General features: G+C 41.7%; 1 protein-coding gene across 1 annotated transcript in view; it reads left to right on the top strand.

Moving 5' to 3' along the window:
- The window catches only part of LOC137503355 (uncharacterized), a 47,811-nt gene that overhangs the window by 7,233 nt on the left and 25,802 nt on the right, over positions 1-14,776 (top strand). The window contains exon 3 of the mRNA XM_068230912.1: positions 632-727. Within this exon, the coding sequence (XP_068087013.1) occupies positions 632-727 (96 nt within the window). The remainder of the gene's footprint in view (positions 1-631; positions 728-14,776) is intronic.

The following is a 14,776-nucleotide window of genomic DNA, read 5'->3' as shown; positions in this document are numbered from 1 at the left end:
GCCTGCTTCTTTCATGTTTATTTTTTTATTTTACACTTGGAAGCATTGAAATATGCTGTTTGATACAAAACTGTCTTAATGCTTTATGTAGCCCCTGTGATCTCAGCAAAACCAGACTAGAAAATGTGATTCCATTCTTTCAAGTTATTTTAATCTGTTTATAAACAAACTGTATGCTGAGAACAAAAAAATATTTAAAACCGTTGTAACACTTCTGATTGGTTCAAACAACTTTAAAGATTCGATTGATATGATGGTACATATGAAAATAGTTCATACAATTTAGTGTTTTTGCCTATGGCTGCTTCCTTCAAAATTCTGTGTGAGATGGCCCCAATTCTATCCCTGGTAGTATATCTTCTGATATGGCTAGAAGATGTTTCTTATTTTATATTTTGTTCTCAGTCTCATCCTCTCTCTGACATGAGGAGTGAGCAAGAATAGTAACACCATTCTCAGTACAGCCTTTCGTTATAACAATCCTCTGCTGGTAGAAATCTTCCTTAAACATGAATGAAATTCTGAAAGTAACTTTAATACTGGAAATTAATGAATTAACATGCTCATTTCTTGGTGACTCTTTTTGTAGATGAGTGTTATGAGCATACTTAATATATGTTATTTTCCACAGGAAAATTTTGAACATGTATCAGAAGTGATAGCTGTGAAAGAAGAAGTAAAATCAGAGTTAACGGAGCCAGGGTCATCGCAGGATAACCCTCTTGAGGTAATGTACATAATTTCATAAGCCATTGTCAGTTAATGGAAATGGTTAGAAAATTGTTCAACAGATACCAGGGTTTGATCCTTCATTTCATTGTACATGATTGATAGTCCTACAGAAACTGTATTTTTTTTATGAGATTGACTGTTGACTTACCTGATTTTTACTTTTCCTTCAAGTTGTTCCACAATTTTGCATTATGAATTGTGCAGCTGTTAGGATTATTCCAAAGACCTGTACTTTATATCACTTGGGAGCTGGTATCATTCCTACTTTTACTTTTGAATTTGTAAATAGTTTCGAACACAAAGTAGCTATTACATTCGTCGTCTTGTTACTGTTACAGGATATTTTATTAGTTGTTTCCAAATGATTCACCTTTGTTATCTTATTGATTATATTACTTATTGATTTCTAGATAATACAGTAATTTGTGATGCAAGTTGTAGGTGATATGCTTGTTTACTGTGAGCATTCGCTTATATACAACACACATTGTAGCCATCTCGTTGCAAGTGAAAAATATTCTTATACTTCCTAATGTGGTCTATGGTGTTACTTGTCCATTGTGACATATAATATTACTTAAACATGCAATGGAAGAAATAAGCCATTCAGGAGTTTTCTTACCTTTCTCTTTCATAATTCGTAAGGGATAGTGTTTGTGAATAGGCCTTGTAAGTTCACTGTTACTCACCTGAACATTCGTTACATGAATGAATTTGTCATTACCAGGATACACATTTGATCACTGTCATCGTCCACTTCATAGTATACATGCCTTCTTCTTTCAGTATGACTGTTGCTATGGGGTATTTCATTGCCCTTTTATTGAGATATTCATGTCACCACCTCTTCCACAAGTTCTGGGTTAGCTATTGAAAATATAGCCTTGTGGACAAGGTTGTAATGGGAGAGGAAGTATAATCATAATCAGAGAGTGTAGTAATTGGCTCTCCTATACGGAAATAGGATGTAGTTAGTTAAGAAGTGTCAAAAGGGTTATCATGTAGCTTTCGTGAGAGGATGTGTTGTAAGAATGGTCCATTCTTTGTTGGTGAAGCGATAAGAATCCGTCACTCATCTGAGGTATTATATCGGACTCTTGACAGCTGCTTCCCAGATTCCACCAATGTGTGGTACTGTAGAAGTGATGAAATGTCACGTCATTCCCATGCCTGAAGTTGTATGAAAAGTTGGTTTCCTGGGGGTTGTTTTGCCAAAAGGCCTTGATTTTTATAGCTGCTCTGAAGAAGTTTGTGCAGTTATTGCTATAAATGTTCAGGGGTTGACCTCTATGAGAAATAAGTCAATAAAGTGCATAGGGAAATGTTGTGGTGAGATCAGGTATCATGTCTATGTAGACAGCCTTGGTAGCTAGGCATTCTGGTCTTGTTCGATTTCACACGATTTTTTACTAGAATAGGGCCAGAATAGTCTATGCTAGTTTTATGGAATTGGTATGTTGGGGCTACAGGCACCTTTTGTGTATTTCGCATGAATTGTTCTGAGGTATCTGCATTCAACTTAGAACACTTGAGACGGGTATGAGTGTGGCTCCTTTCCGTCCTCCTTGCTGATGGAATCCTAAACTTGTCTCTCAGAGACTTGGGTGCCAGAATGAAGTAGTCGAGGTGTTCCGCCATCATAATTATATTTGTGAGATAATGCAGAATTTCTAATGTTTCTTCTTCACTGGTATTGGAGTATTGTGCAGTTTTCCACTCCCAAGAAGATGGCATTCTTGATCTATGTTTGGATTCATAGTCTGTGTGTAAGTTGATAGTTTCCTACACAACATTAATCTAACATTTGTATATAAGGTTCAACCCTGATACGAATAGTGGACATCAGTTTGACTCCGTGGGTTGTTCACGACAATCTCAGATAATTATATGTTACAAATTTCGTGATTGGTACATAATGAAATGTACATTAATTGACCAATGTTACAAAAGTTTATTGAAATCCCTGTGTTTAATACACGTTGGGTTCTTAAAATTAAGATATACATCTTGTCATACTAAGTTAGTGGGACATTTTTTGCCCATTGCATGGGCATGATCAGCCATGATCTCATGTCTAAGGGATAAAAATCAGGATCCTGATTACTCTAGTCAAAGTGTTACATAGAGGAACATGTGTTATAAAAGTGAGGAAACTTGTTGTGAGTTCACAAACAAAAATTTACTCAATTAAGACACGTCTAAAAAATATTTGGTGAGAGGATATATATGTTATAAGAGTGGTCCATTCTTTGTTGGTGAAGCGATAATAATCCATCACTCTTCTGAGCTGATATATCAGACTCTTGACAGCTGCTTTCCAGATTTCACTAAAGTATGGTGCTGCAGGGGGGATGAAATGCCATGTCAGTCCCATGCCTGCAGTTGTGTGAAGAGTTGGTTTTTTGAGGGTTGATTTGTGAGAAAGGTCTTGATTTCTTTAGCTGCTCTGAAGACGTTTGTGCCATTATCGCCGTAAATGTTCAGCCAACAGCGCATAAGCTCAATGCTCCGCCCATCTCCTCTCTTTCACCACACCCCCTTCCTTCGATACCATACAGATACGAGAAGTGCAAGTGTCATGCGTTTTGATGCTGCTAAGGCAACTAGATCACACCAGAAAGGTCGACGGGGTAAGTAATTGAATACACAGCATTTTTGTCAGATATAACCCTTTCTTCTCTAATCCTAAAAGTCCTTCTACCCTCCTCTCATTACATATTCTTTGTCACACATCCCTCAATAGCAGATTTCAACATTGAAGCTGTAGCCAACTTCAAGCACGAGCGTCCCCATTTGACTAATATGACAAGAGGTGGCTATCACATTGGCTAGTAAAGACGCACACGGCAACACACAGTCGTGAACCTTTTTTCACTTCTTCAACTAAAATAAGAAGACTGTGCCCTCACCATACAAATACGGGCTTAACAGGGTGTCCACCCGTATGGAAAACTGGAAACCGGGGAATGTCGGAGAATTCGATAAATAGAGGGAAAACCAGGAAACTTCGGGGAATTCGGAAAATTTCTGGAAATTCATTCTTCTGCCATATATTTGTTACTAGAAGCACATTTTTTCAGTTTTTATCACATTACTCTTGGGCATGTCTTTTATACCAAGAATAAATTGTAAAGAAACAATTTATATTTTGTAAATGTGTAATGCTACTGCCTTGTGAGGAATGACAGACTTGGCAGAGGGGGACGTGGGGTCTGTGCTTTTGTTTCTTCACGCTTGAAACTTCAAATTATCTGCCAGTCGCCTCAACAGTATGAGCAAAACCTGAGTACATATTAATAGAGATACAGGTCTCTACTCTGAAATGCTTAGTAGGTGCTCTATACAAGCCACCTAAATCTTGCCGTCTGAATGACTTAGAGACTGATCTTAACAGACTGTTACCTCTCTACGAACATCTTATAATGATGGAACACTTCAATACAAACCTTCTAGATCCACATTATTCCGAAACCACCCATCTATTGAATATGTTTCCCGCATGCGGCATGGTGATCCTCCCGCTTTCTCCCACTCACCTCACTAAAACTTCACACACACTACTGGACCCAATAGTAACGAACAAGCCTGACAGAGTATTACATCATGGCCAGACATCTCCTCCTGGACTGTCAGCCCATGACATTATCATTATGTCTTATGCACTGCAATGTCCCAAACATAAACCTAAGTACGTAACTTACAGAGACTATAGCCGTATTGACAATGAAAAATTATTGGAAGGCCTAATTTCGATGCCGTGGCAGAAGTTAACTCATGAAACCATCATTGGCGACATGGTCACCACATTCAATAACATGATACTACAATTTCTTGACAAGCACGCCCCTCTACGAACATCACTCGTCTGTAGAAGGCTCTCCCCGTAGCTAAATGATGATATTAGAGCAATGATGGCTAAGCAGGATGCAGCTCATAGGAAATACAAACGTTACCCGACAGAGGAAAACTTTATCTATTACAAATGAATACATAATAAAATGACTCTGACAGTACGAAACGCTCAACTACGGTATGCCCATGACCTTATAAAACCTGACATAAGACCCGTTACCTTATGGAAGTCAATCCAAAAATTTGGACTAAATAAACTGGACAAGGTAGACGATTTGGAGATTTCTCTTGATGAATTGAATAATCGCTTTGTATCCTCCCATGTTCATTTAAACGAAGAAGCAAGAGAAAATCTTTTGCGGGCAATTTACAACACGCCACCCGTATTCAGATTTTATTGTAGTTATGTCTAACACCTGCAAGTGAAAGCAGCTTTCCTGCGAATTAAAACTAAATCCATAAGGGTAGAAAATATATACATTATAATGCTAAAGAAAATTATCGTTGCTAATATTCCATTATTGACATTCATATACAACTTCTCCCTTCAAAATATTGTATTTCTAAATGTCTGTAAAATGGCCCTGGTACAGCCCTTCCCAAAAACAAAATATTCTAGACTAAACAGTGACTACAAACCTATTAATATACTGTCTATAATAGCCAGGGGACTCAAACACATTGTGCATAATCAGATTGCGAACTATCTCAATGACCACGACATACTAGACCCACACCAGTCAGGTTTTTGACGAAATCACAGTATGTGTACTACCTTAGTAAGTGTGACTGATGATGTAAGACAGGCTGTTGATGAGCAAAAACTGACAATTCTAGTATTATTGGACTTCAGCAAACCATTGCCTCTCTAGGCACAACCTACATTTAACAAGACCTTATCAATTGATTTTTAAGTTTACACAGGGGTATTGAGTACCCTTTCTGCTGGGCCTTTGTGAAAAATAATATTTTCAATTACTGGCCCAAAAATCAAAATTATGGAGGCAGGAACATGCGCTCCCTGAAATCAAAGATTAAAACCCTACTTGGGCTAGTGGCCCAACGACGCAGAGGCTAGTCCCACACTACTGAGGTGACTAGATGGAGGACAATTTAGAAAATAGAAAATGGTTAAAAAGCATAGTCACCCCAAAAACTCGAGAGTGTATCACGCTCTCTATTCCCGAATTTCAGTTAAGTACACTTGATTTACTCGAACGTTTACATGAGAAGAAAGAGAAGTTTACATTTTAGGAAATGGACTGTTACATAGTTAAAGATTGGAAACTTCCCCTCGAGTCAGCTCGCAGAGATAACTACTGAGATAGAAAAATGGTGGCCATTACCTTAGCTGATGTTTTGCCTGCCGATGGATGAGGCCCCCTTCCCCTCTTTTAGCACACACACTCAATAGCATGACGATCAGTAAGACAAGTTGACTCAAAACAGCGTCAGCTTTTATTCCCGAGAGGAAGGTTCGAGATGGCTCTGGGCTAAGACCAGACACACCCCCTCAATTTTATTGGACAATCGAAAAGTTAAAAGAAGCCTATGATTGGTAGAAAAATAAGTACACAAAATTTTTATTGGCCAGAGTCCAACGCTGTCGGGATGAGTAAGAAGTGTTGAAAACCTGGAAGTATCAAAAACAAAGGAAATCCGTTCAGTTCAGAAAACCTATAAACACAACATTTTTTTAAATTTCTTGTTGTTCCCCTTTACACCAGAGTGCATAACATCAGTTTGTTAATAGAGACATCTATGGGGAGAAGTCCAAACTTCTTGAAATAGCTTTTGCCAACTGTGATACACAAAAAACCAAGTGAAATCCAGTCAGTTTAAGAAATCTAAAAATAACACATTACTCTAACACTTTAGTAGTAACATCTGTTGACCAACATGCCAACTTCCTGCACTAGTTGTTTCAATTTTTATGTGGTAGATAGCGTTCTTCAAGGCACTTCATTTAAATGCATAGGGTTGAGGCGTACCTCCCGGTACAGACGCCCTCCCCCAAAATTCCTTCCCTGGGTGACACTGTAGAAATTTGCAAAACAAATTATGTTGGAATTTCACGGATGGAAAACTTCTTGCTGAATGTTCAATTTAGAAAAAAAGTTTGAAAACCATTCTTGAAGTCTTTCTGAAGTTCTCAAAGTCCGTGATGCCTAGTTCAAGTTTGATGGCAATAGCGACTGACACTGCCTATACCCGGGTGGTGTCCCCCGGGACCCCCCATGTACCCTCAGACATGCCTCTCCACTACCTTGAGAGGGTTAGCCGTGATGGTGTCCACCACAGACAAGATATAGTAATGCTGCTCCAAGATGGGTAGGCGGTTGAGTTATCGCACCCCAGTCCTTGCTGGAAAGGATTGAGCTTCGGCGTGCTGTTCAGAAGGAGACTGGACCAGAGTGCAGTGGGCCCTTACCCTACACCGGCATCGCTCGCCAGATGTTGCGACATGGCTGCCATCGGCTTAGAGGGCACTGAAGCAGTAATTTGTTCGATGACAGATTGTTTGCTGGAGATTGAGGGTCTTTATTATTTTGCAGGTTTTTATGAGGCGGGCGGCGTAGCGGATGAGTGTGTGTCTGTTTTCCAGGGTTTGGAGACTGGGGCTAGGTTATGGCCACTAGGCCATGGACAAACAGAAACCCTTATTGGAGGTGAAGGGTGTACAAATCTAATTGCAATACATGATATGAATTTCTTACGATCGGGGCAGAAAGCCTCCATATTTCAAAATAAGTTACCTAATTAATTTTATGATTTAAGATGATTACTGTAAGGAATATAACCTTTGCATACTGCCAAGCTTTAGTGGCCTATGTACTAAAACAAGGAATTTTTTACTGGTTTCACCTGAGAAAGGTGAACCCTAAATATCCTCTCATTGGTTGGGTTGCTGACCAATAAGTTGACAGCGGGTTAAGAAATCGAAAACAATACATGGCCCACAAAGTCTGGGAGCAAGCTTGCCCACAGGTACATTTTTTTTTACCATAACCTGTTCTCCAACTTTTAAATTGGTAGGCCTCCGTCCACGATCATATTCCTCTCAAACTTTTTCATGAGAAGCTTTAAAGTTACTCTTAGCCTTCTTCCATAGATCTCTAATATAATCGGGATCTATTGGCACTGGCAACATGTCATTAAGTGACCATATATTAGACAGCGGCATGTGGGAACAAAATTAAACATGAGGGTGATTATTACCTTAAACTAAGCTGGTCGCCTCATGTGTTCAGTAATATACTCTCCATAATGCAATATTCGTTGCTACTTCCTCAGTGTTCGTAAATATGAGCTATCATCCCATTCTGTCACTTAACAAGGCTAGACTATTTCTTAAATAGAGCATCCTGTGGCATTAAAGCCTATTATTAACACTCGGTCATTAAATCCACGTTCATTACTTTTAACATAACTTACTTTGATATCATAAGTTTAGTTCCTAATGTACATGAATAACATTTGGGTGACAGTTGATACTTCATTGATGAAATGATGCAAGATGAGGTGTCATTATATAAAAAATTCACAAAGGAATGCATCATATCCATCCCAGTTAGTCTTTTAGGTTCTAAGTTAAACAAAGTGGTCTATAATTTTTAACACTTTATTGTTAGTGCACTACGCTGTTAGTGGCATTCAAATAATTGAATACTTACAACATATTTCAACTGATAGAAGTGCACTCATGTTCATAAAACAGAACACCTTTAAAGACTAGAGATAGGAAATTCATATTCACATGACATGTTCATTAGTATGTTCTGCAGAAAGGATTAGCATTTCAGTCACCCAGGTATGACATGTGCCCTGTTGCTTAGTAGGCACTTTATCCTCGAGGGGCACTGATAACTTGTTCCACGTGTGAGGGCATCAACGCGTACAAGGCGCAAATGGCATCCTGGGGTATAGCCATCACCTGGTCCCACAGTTCATCTTTGGTGGTTGGCAGCGCCGCACCCGCCCTTTCACCATATCCCACACATTTTCGATTAGCGACAAGTCCGATGATCAGGTGGGCGAGGGCAACAGCCTGACATCCTGTGACAACAAGAGGGCACGTGTTCGTGCAGCAACATGTGGTCGCGCATTGTCATGTTGAAATATGGCGTCTGGGGTGTCGTGCAGAAAGGGTATGGCTACGGGTCGCAGGATATCGTTCACGTAGGTCAAACTTTTAACAGTGACCTGGACATGCACCAGCTGTGATTCATGTTTGTACCCTATAGCACCCCACACCATAAAGCCTTGAGTTGGCTCTGTATGTCTTGTGTGAATGCAGTCAGTGTGATGCCTCCCCCCTGTCTGCGGCGAACGAGAATGCGGCCATCATTTATAAACGAACAGAACCTGGATTCATCCGAAAAAACTGTCTGCTGCCATTCCTGTCCCCAGTGACGTCGTTCCATACATCATCACAGTCTAGAATGTTTATGCACATTATACAAAGGTAGGCGGAGAACTGGACTACGCGTCAGTAACCCAGATCGTAATCAACGGGGACGGATTTTCATTCCTGATAGTGTACGATGTGTTACACTGTACCACTGTTGCGCCGTCCGACTCGTTGGCTGAACGGTCAGCGTACTGGCCTTCGGTTCAGAGGGTCCCGGGTTCGATTCCCGGCCGGGTCGGGAATTTTAACCTTAATTGGTTAATTCCAATGGCACGGGGGCTGGGTGTATGTGTTGTCTTCATCATCATTTCATCCTCATCACGACGCGCAGGTCACCTACGGGTGTCAAATAGAAAGACCTGCACCCGGCGAGCCGAACCCGTCCTGGGATATCCCGGCACTAAAAGCCATACGACATTTCATTTACTGTTGCGCCATAGCCGAGGAGGATGCCAATCTTTGCTGCAATGCCATCGTAATGAGGTGTCGATCTTCTCGGGATGGGTCTGGTTGGTGTGACCGGACCCACCTCGTTGCTATCTACGACCTTCTATGAACGTTCTGTACACATCCGCTGCACTGCTGACACACTCCTTCGCACACGAGCTGCAATTTCCCAGATAGATGTATCACGTTCTCTCATGCCCATAATTCGCCTTCATTCAAAGTGACTAATCTGACAGTACTTTTCTTGCATACGTCTGCGAGGCATCAAGCACCTCTGCTCAAGTCACACTGATCCATTACCTTTGCTTTGTAGTGACAACGAGAGCCGCAAGCACAATTTACCAGTCCGTGGTTATGCGCAGGGATATCGATATTGGACTTTGAACCTGAGGATCGACATGTTTCAAATGCTAATCGTTTCTTCAGAACATACTAATGCACATGTCCTGTGAATATGAACATCCTGTTCCTAGTTTTTCAAGGTGCTCTGGATTTTATGGACATGAGTGTATTTCAATCATTCACAAAATTTACCAACACCAATTAGTAGATGAGAAGTGCTAAGAATCTGTAACAACACAAAATAATAGAAAATATTATTTCAAGAATGAAGTCCTTCTGAAAAGGAAATTAATATTTAAAAAAGGTTCTCAACATTTTATGATGGAAGTTGATAAAGTCCTGGCTGGCAACGTCTCACGATTGGTCCCTTTAGCACCCATTAGGGTGTGGTTGGATCTCCTCTTTTAGTGGCACATTCTGGAAGGAATATCCTTTGCAAGGTGCACCATGATGGAAGTAGAGATTCCTCTTACAAGCAGCATGATGATTCCCCTTTTTTCTTGTCTTGCAGGCTTCTTCTAACAGTAGGCTTCCTCACACACACACTCACACACATACACACATACTGAAACTAAAATGGCACATTAATATGTGTTCCAACCATGCCTATTTAAATGTCAGTCGACACGTAACTTGCGGGTTCAGATGATTTGCACACCACACGTGTTCTGGAATTAATATTGTAGTGGTAATGTCGTGCAGAAGACGAAATAATGTGTTCTCTTTGTAAGACATCATGGCTAATAAACGGCGTTTGGCATAGAATATCTTGTAGAATTGTAGTGGGAAAGCGAAGTGAAGTTGTGCTCTAAAGTAAAGCAGTATGAAAGCAGTAGAGCAAAATATGAATAAGTTGAGCATCGTTTACACACTGCCTTTATCAGCCCTATGTCTAGAAGGTGTGATTAGTTGGAAACCAATCATACATTTCTTCACGTCTTCTTAAAGTATCATGGTTCAAAATTGGTCTTGTGAAGAATTCTGAAAACTTGCCGGGTGGTGTTAGCCTTGAAAATGTTAACTGTTCATATCTGTCGCATGCTAACCTCCTGACCAATAAGAAAATAGGGATGGGTCGCCACGCGACCATGCAGCTATGAGCTTAAAGGCAAATTTCTCCAAAGTAATCAGATCCTGGCCTTCACCAGAGCTGTTATAAATGACCCACTGACCGAATTAAATTAAGCTTTTGAGGTAATCTCAATTTTAACTCCAAGTATGCCATTTTTGGGTACAGTGTGTTGTAGATGAAATATTTCTTTCCACAGTATATACTGCTGTATAAATTATACAGAAGTAAGTAGTGGTGTGACGCCGGTTCTGATCCACTTTGGGGCGGGGGGGCGTGGTCTGTGCTCTGATTGGTGGGTGGGTGGGGGCGGGGCTTTGCTCTGATTGGTGGGGGTGGGTAGTGCTGGGGGGGAGGGTGGGTGTGTTGGTCTGTCTCTGTGGGGGAGGTGAGCGTGCGTGCAGGGTGGTGGGGGCGGGGTGTGGCCTCCACCCCCTTGGCGGGGTTACGTTTCCCCTTTGTGCAGCTGTGTGTGTGTGTGGCAGGTGCGCGCTCCCCTCCCGCTGAGTCAGCATCGTTCCCCCCTCGCTCCCCCCGCTGAGTCAGCCTTAACCGCGTTTCCCTTTGTGCAGCTGTGTGTGGCAGGTGCGCTCTCTTCCCGCTGAGTCAGCATGGCGTGCAGATGTGCTCCCCTCCCGCTGAGCCAACATCGTTCCCCCCTCGCTCCCCCGCTGTGTCAGGCTCGTTTCCCCCTTCCTCTGTTCTTTTGTGTGTGGCAGGTGCGCTCTCCCGCTAAGTCAGCCTCCCTTATCTCTTATTTAAAACATGCATGCAGGTGCGCTCTCCCGCTGAGTCAGCATTGTTCCCTTCGCAGGTGCACCCTCTTGCCGAGTCAGCATTTTTCTCTTTGTTATTTTTAAAGAAAATGTGTGCACGTGTGCTCTCCTGCTGAGTCAACATCGTTATCTCTTATTTTTAAATGCATGCGGGTGCAGCAGGAGTGCTTAAGAAAAAGTGGGTGTTATAAAATTAGGAGCGTTGTTGGCTTGCACGTACGCTTTCAGGGGGAGCGCTCTCCCCCCTAGCCTAACCACCTACAGTTTCATCACGTGCGCTCCCCTGCTAGTAAATAAGCGTGTAGTGCCTAAGAGTAGGGATAAGAGATTGAGTATATATGCTGGAGGGTTTTGTAGACTGTATCAGAGATTCGTCTCAGTTATTGAAGGGAATACTTTTGAACAGCAAAATGGTACGAGTGAAGCAGACGTTGCCGCGATGCTATAAACCTCTGGACTTGAGGTTTAGCCTTCAGCAGCAGCAGCATCAACAACAGGAGGAGAAGGAGGAGATGTTGCCTACACCACCACCGATGCAGAGCTTTCCTCAAGTCCAAACACTATTGGACTTGAGCTGTGGTAGCCTTCAGCAGCGACAGCAACATTACCAGGAGGAGGAGATGTCGTTGGACTTGAGCTGTAACGGTAGCCCGCGACAGCAGGAGTTGCAGACCACACCACCATTTCGTAGTAGAGTTCAACCTCAGCAGCATCAACAACAGCAGTGGGAGGAGGAGAAGGAGATGTTGCCTACACCACCACAGATGCAGTGCTTTCCTCAAGTCCAAACACTACTGGGCTTGAGCTGTGGTTGCCTTCAGCAGCGGCAGCAACATTACCAGGAGGCGGAGATGCTGTTGGACTTGAGCTGTAACGACAGCCTGCGACAGCAGGAGTTGCAGACCACACCACCACTTCGTAGTAGAGTTCAACTTCAGCAGCAGCAGCAGCAGCAGCAGCAGCAGCAGCAGCATCAGGAGAAGGAAGAGGAGGAGATGGACTGCAGTTTACAGCAGGAGGAGGAGGAGGAGCTGCACAATAGTTCCATTGTAAAATGGATTGAGGAAGTGGTGATATTAATAAGAAAAGAAGAGGAAGAAGAGGAACGGCAGAAAAAAATCTTTTCCTCTTTAAGGAGGAGGAAGAGGAAGAAGAAGACCTATATGATGAAGAAGATAGTGATGATGATAATGATGAAAAGACATTCATCAGAGAGATGAAAAAGATTTTCAGTTTTGATTCAGTTGCTCAAAGGGGGCTTGAGGAGCAAGGATGTTGCAAAGCACCCAATTTGGAAAGAAGTAACAACGGAGAATTTTATACTTGTAAAAATTGTAAATGCATAAATATTTTTTAAATATTGTTTTGTATTGTATTTTGTGCACTATTTTTTGTAAATATATAATTATTTTTTATATCTCTTTTATTTCTTAAACCTTTATCTGTATCCTTTCATTATTACCAACGAGCTAGAATAACATAGAGAGGCGGAAGCGCTGCCTGGGTGAACCTAATAGAACGAACGTCCGCCATGTTTCCTGTTGTCACACAAGCAAGGGGGCATGGCCTTTAAATGACGAAAAGTGTAGAAAATGCGCATTTTAGAATCGCTGGGGGAGAATTAAGTCTGTTGCCGAAAGCTTGAAGCATGAAAGCGAATACCGCCACTTCATCATATTGCAGCACGAGACCAACATCACTATCAGTTGATTGTAGGGTAGTTCGAAATCATCGCACAGTGACATACGAATAGGCCTCGAAATCGGAACAAGAGCGTTACCCTGCTTGGCTGTTGTGGTTAAGCGTAAATTAGAATAAAAACTATGGACATAAATATTTATGACAGGAAACCTTAAAATCATAGGGACCTATAATAGGTTACAACCTCATTCTGTTAATATTTATAAAATTATTGCTTCCTCATGAGTAGTGTGTTCCTTTCTTAATCTGTTTACCCTCCCGGGTTGGTTTTTCCCACGGACTCAGCGACGGATCCCACCTCTACCACCTCAAGGACAGTGTTCTGGAGCGTGAGACATTGGGTCGGGGATACAACTGTGAGGGAGGGCTGCACCTGCTATGCTGAACAGGGGCCTTGTGAGGGGAGAAGGAAGCGCCCGTGGCCTTAAGTTAGGTACCATCCCGGCATTTGCCTGGAGGAGAAGTGGGAAACTACGGAAAATCACTTCGAGGATGGCTGAGGTGGGAGTCGAACCCACTTCTACTCAGTTGACCTCCCCAGGCTGATAGAATCCCGTTACAGCCCTCGTGCCCCTTTTCAAATTTCGTGGCGGAGCTGGGAATCGAACCCGGGCTTCCAGGGGTGGCAGCTGCTCACGCTAACCAGTGCACCACAGAGGCGGCCAATGAATAATTTACCACAATAATCGTTTAGTATAATTATTTATTATAATATAGGGGGGATATCATGTTTCTCCCATTACCATATCATACTGGGATTACTAGCTTGAAAGTTGTCCATTCTGAAGTGTGGCGTAGTTTTAAAAACCAAGGCAACAGACATCTACAATAAAGGCTGTATACATTTCAAAAATAGCAGTAAAATGCTGTATTTATCATACTTGGTGTACGTTTGAACGAAATAAGTGATTTTTTGTGGTTACGTTTTCTTGGTGGTGGGCGTTCCATTTCCTTTATTTGTAAATGTGAATGAAAATTAAATAGGGCTGGAAATATACAGAGCATAAGCAACTGAATTGAGTGGGATACCGTTTATCTCTTTTCGCCCTCACAACGCATTGTTCAGTTAATTCCTTGTTCTTTAAACGAAATCTGAAACAAAATTCGACAAATAATTACCGTGGCTATCCGTACTTTCGCTAAGTAAACAATAAAATGGATTTAATTACAAACAGAAATTACAAAAAGGAATCTCGGCTATAATTCAGTAATACTGACTTAAAGTACGATATGTCCTTGGTTTTATTACTCCGATTAGTACAACCATACGCTGAGCTTACGGCTGGCATTCTTGAAAGCGAGAATCTATCTTTTCATTTCTTAAAACTTAGGGAATTAAATTGGCATGCACGATCTCCCCGTCACCTCAACATATGCTCTCGCGCCAATTCGCTTTGTTTTGACAACCGTTAACATGGCTGCCCCTTATCAACTTGCTTCAAGCAG

The sequence above is a fragment of the Anabrus simplex genome, chromosome X (assembly GCF_040414725.1).
Source record: "Anabrus simplex isolate iqAnaSimp1 chromosome X, ASM4041472v1, whole genome shotgun sequence".
NCBI classification, from domain to species: domain Eukaryota; kingdom Metazoa; phylum Arthropoda; class Insecta; order Orthoptera; family Tettigoniidae; genus Anabrus; species Anabrus simplex.
Note: the sequence above shows the minus strand (reverse complement) of the source record. Positions and strands in the feature narration are given on the sequence as shown.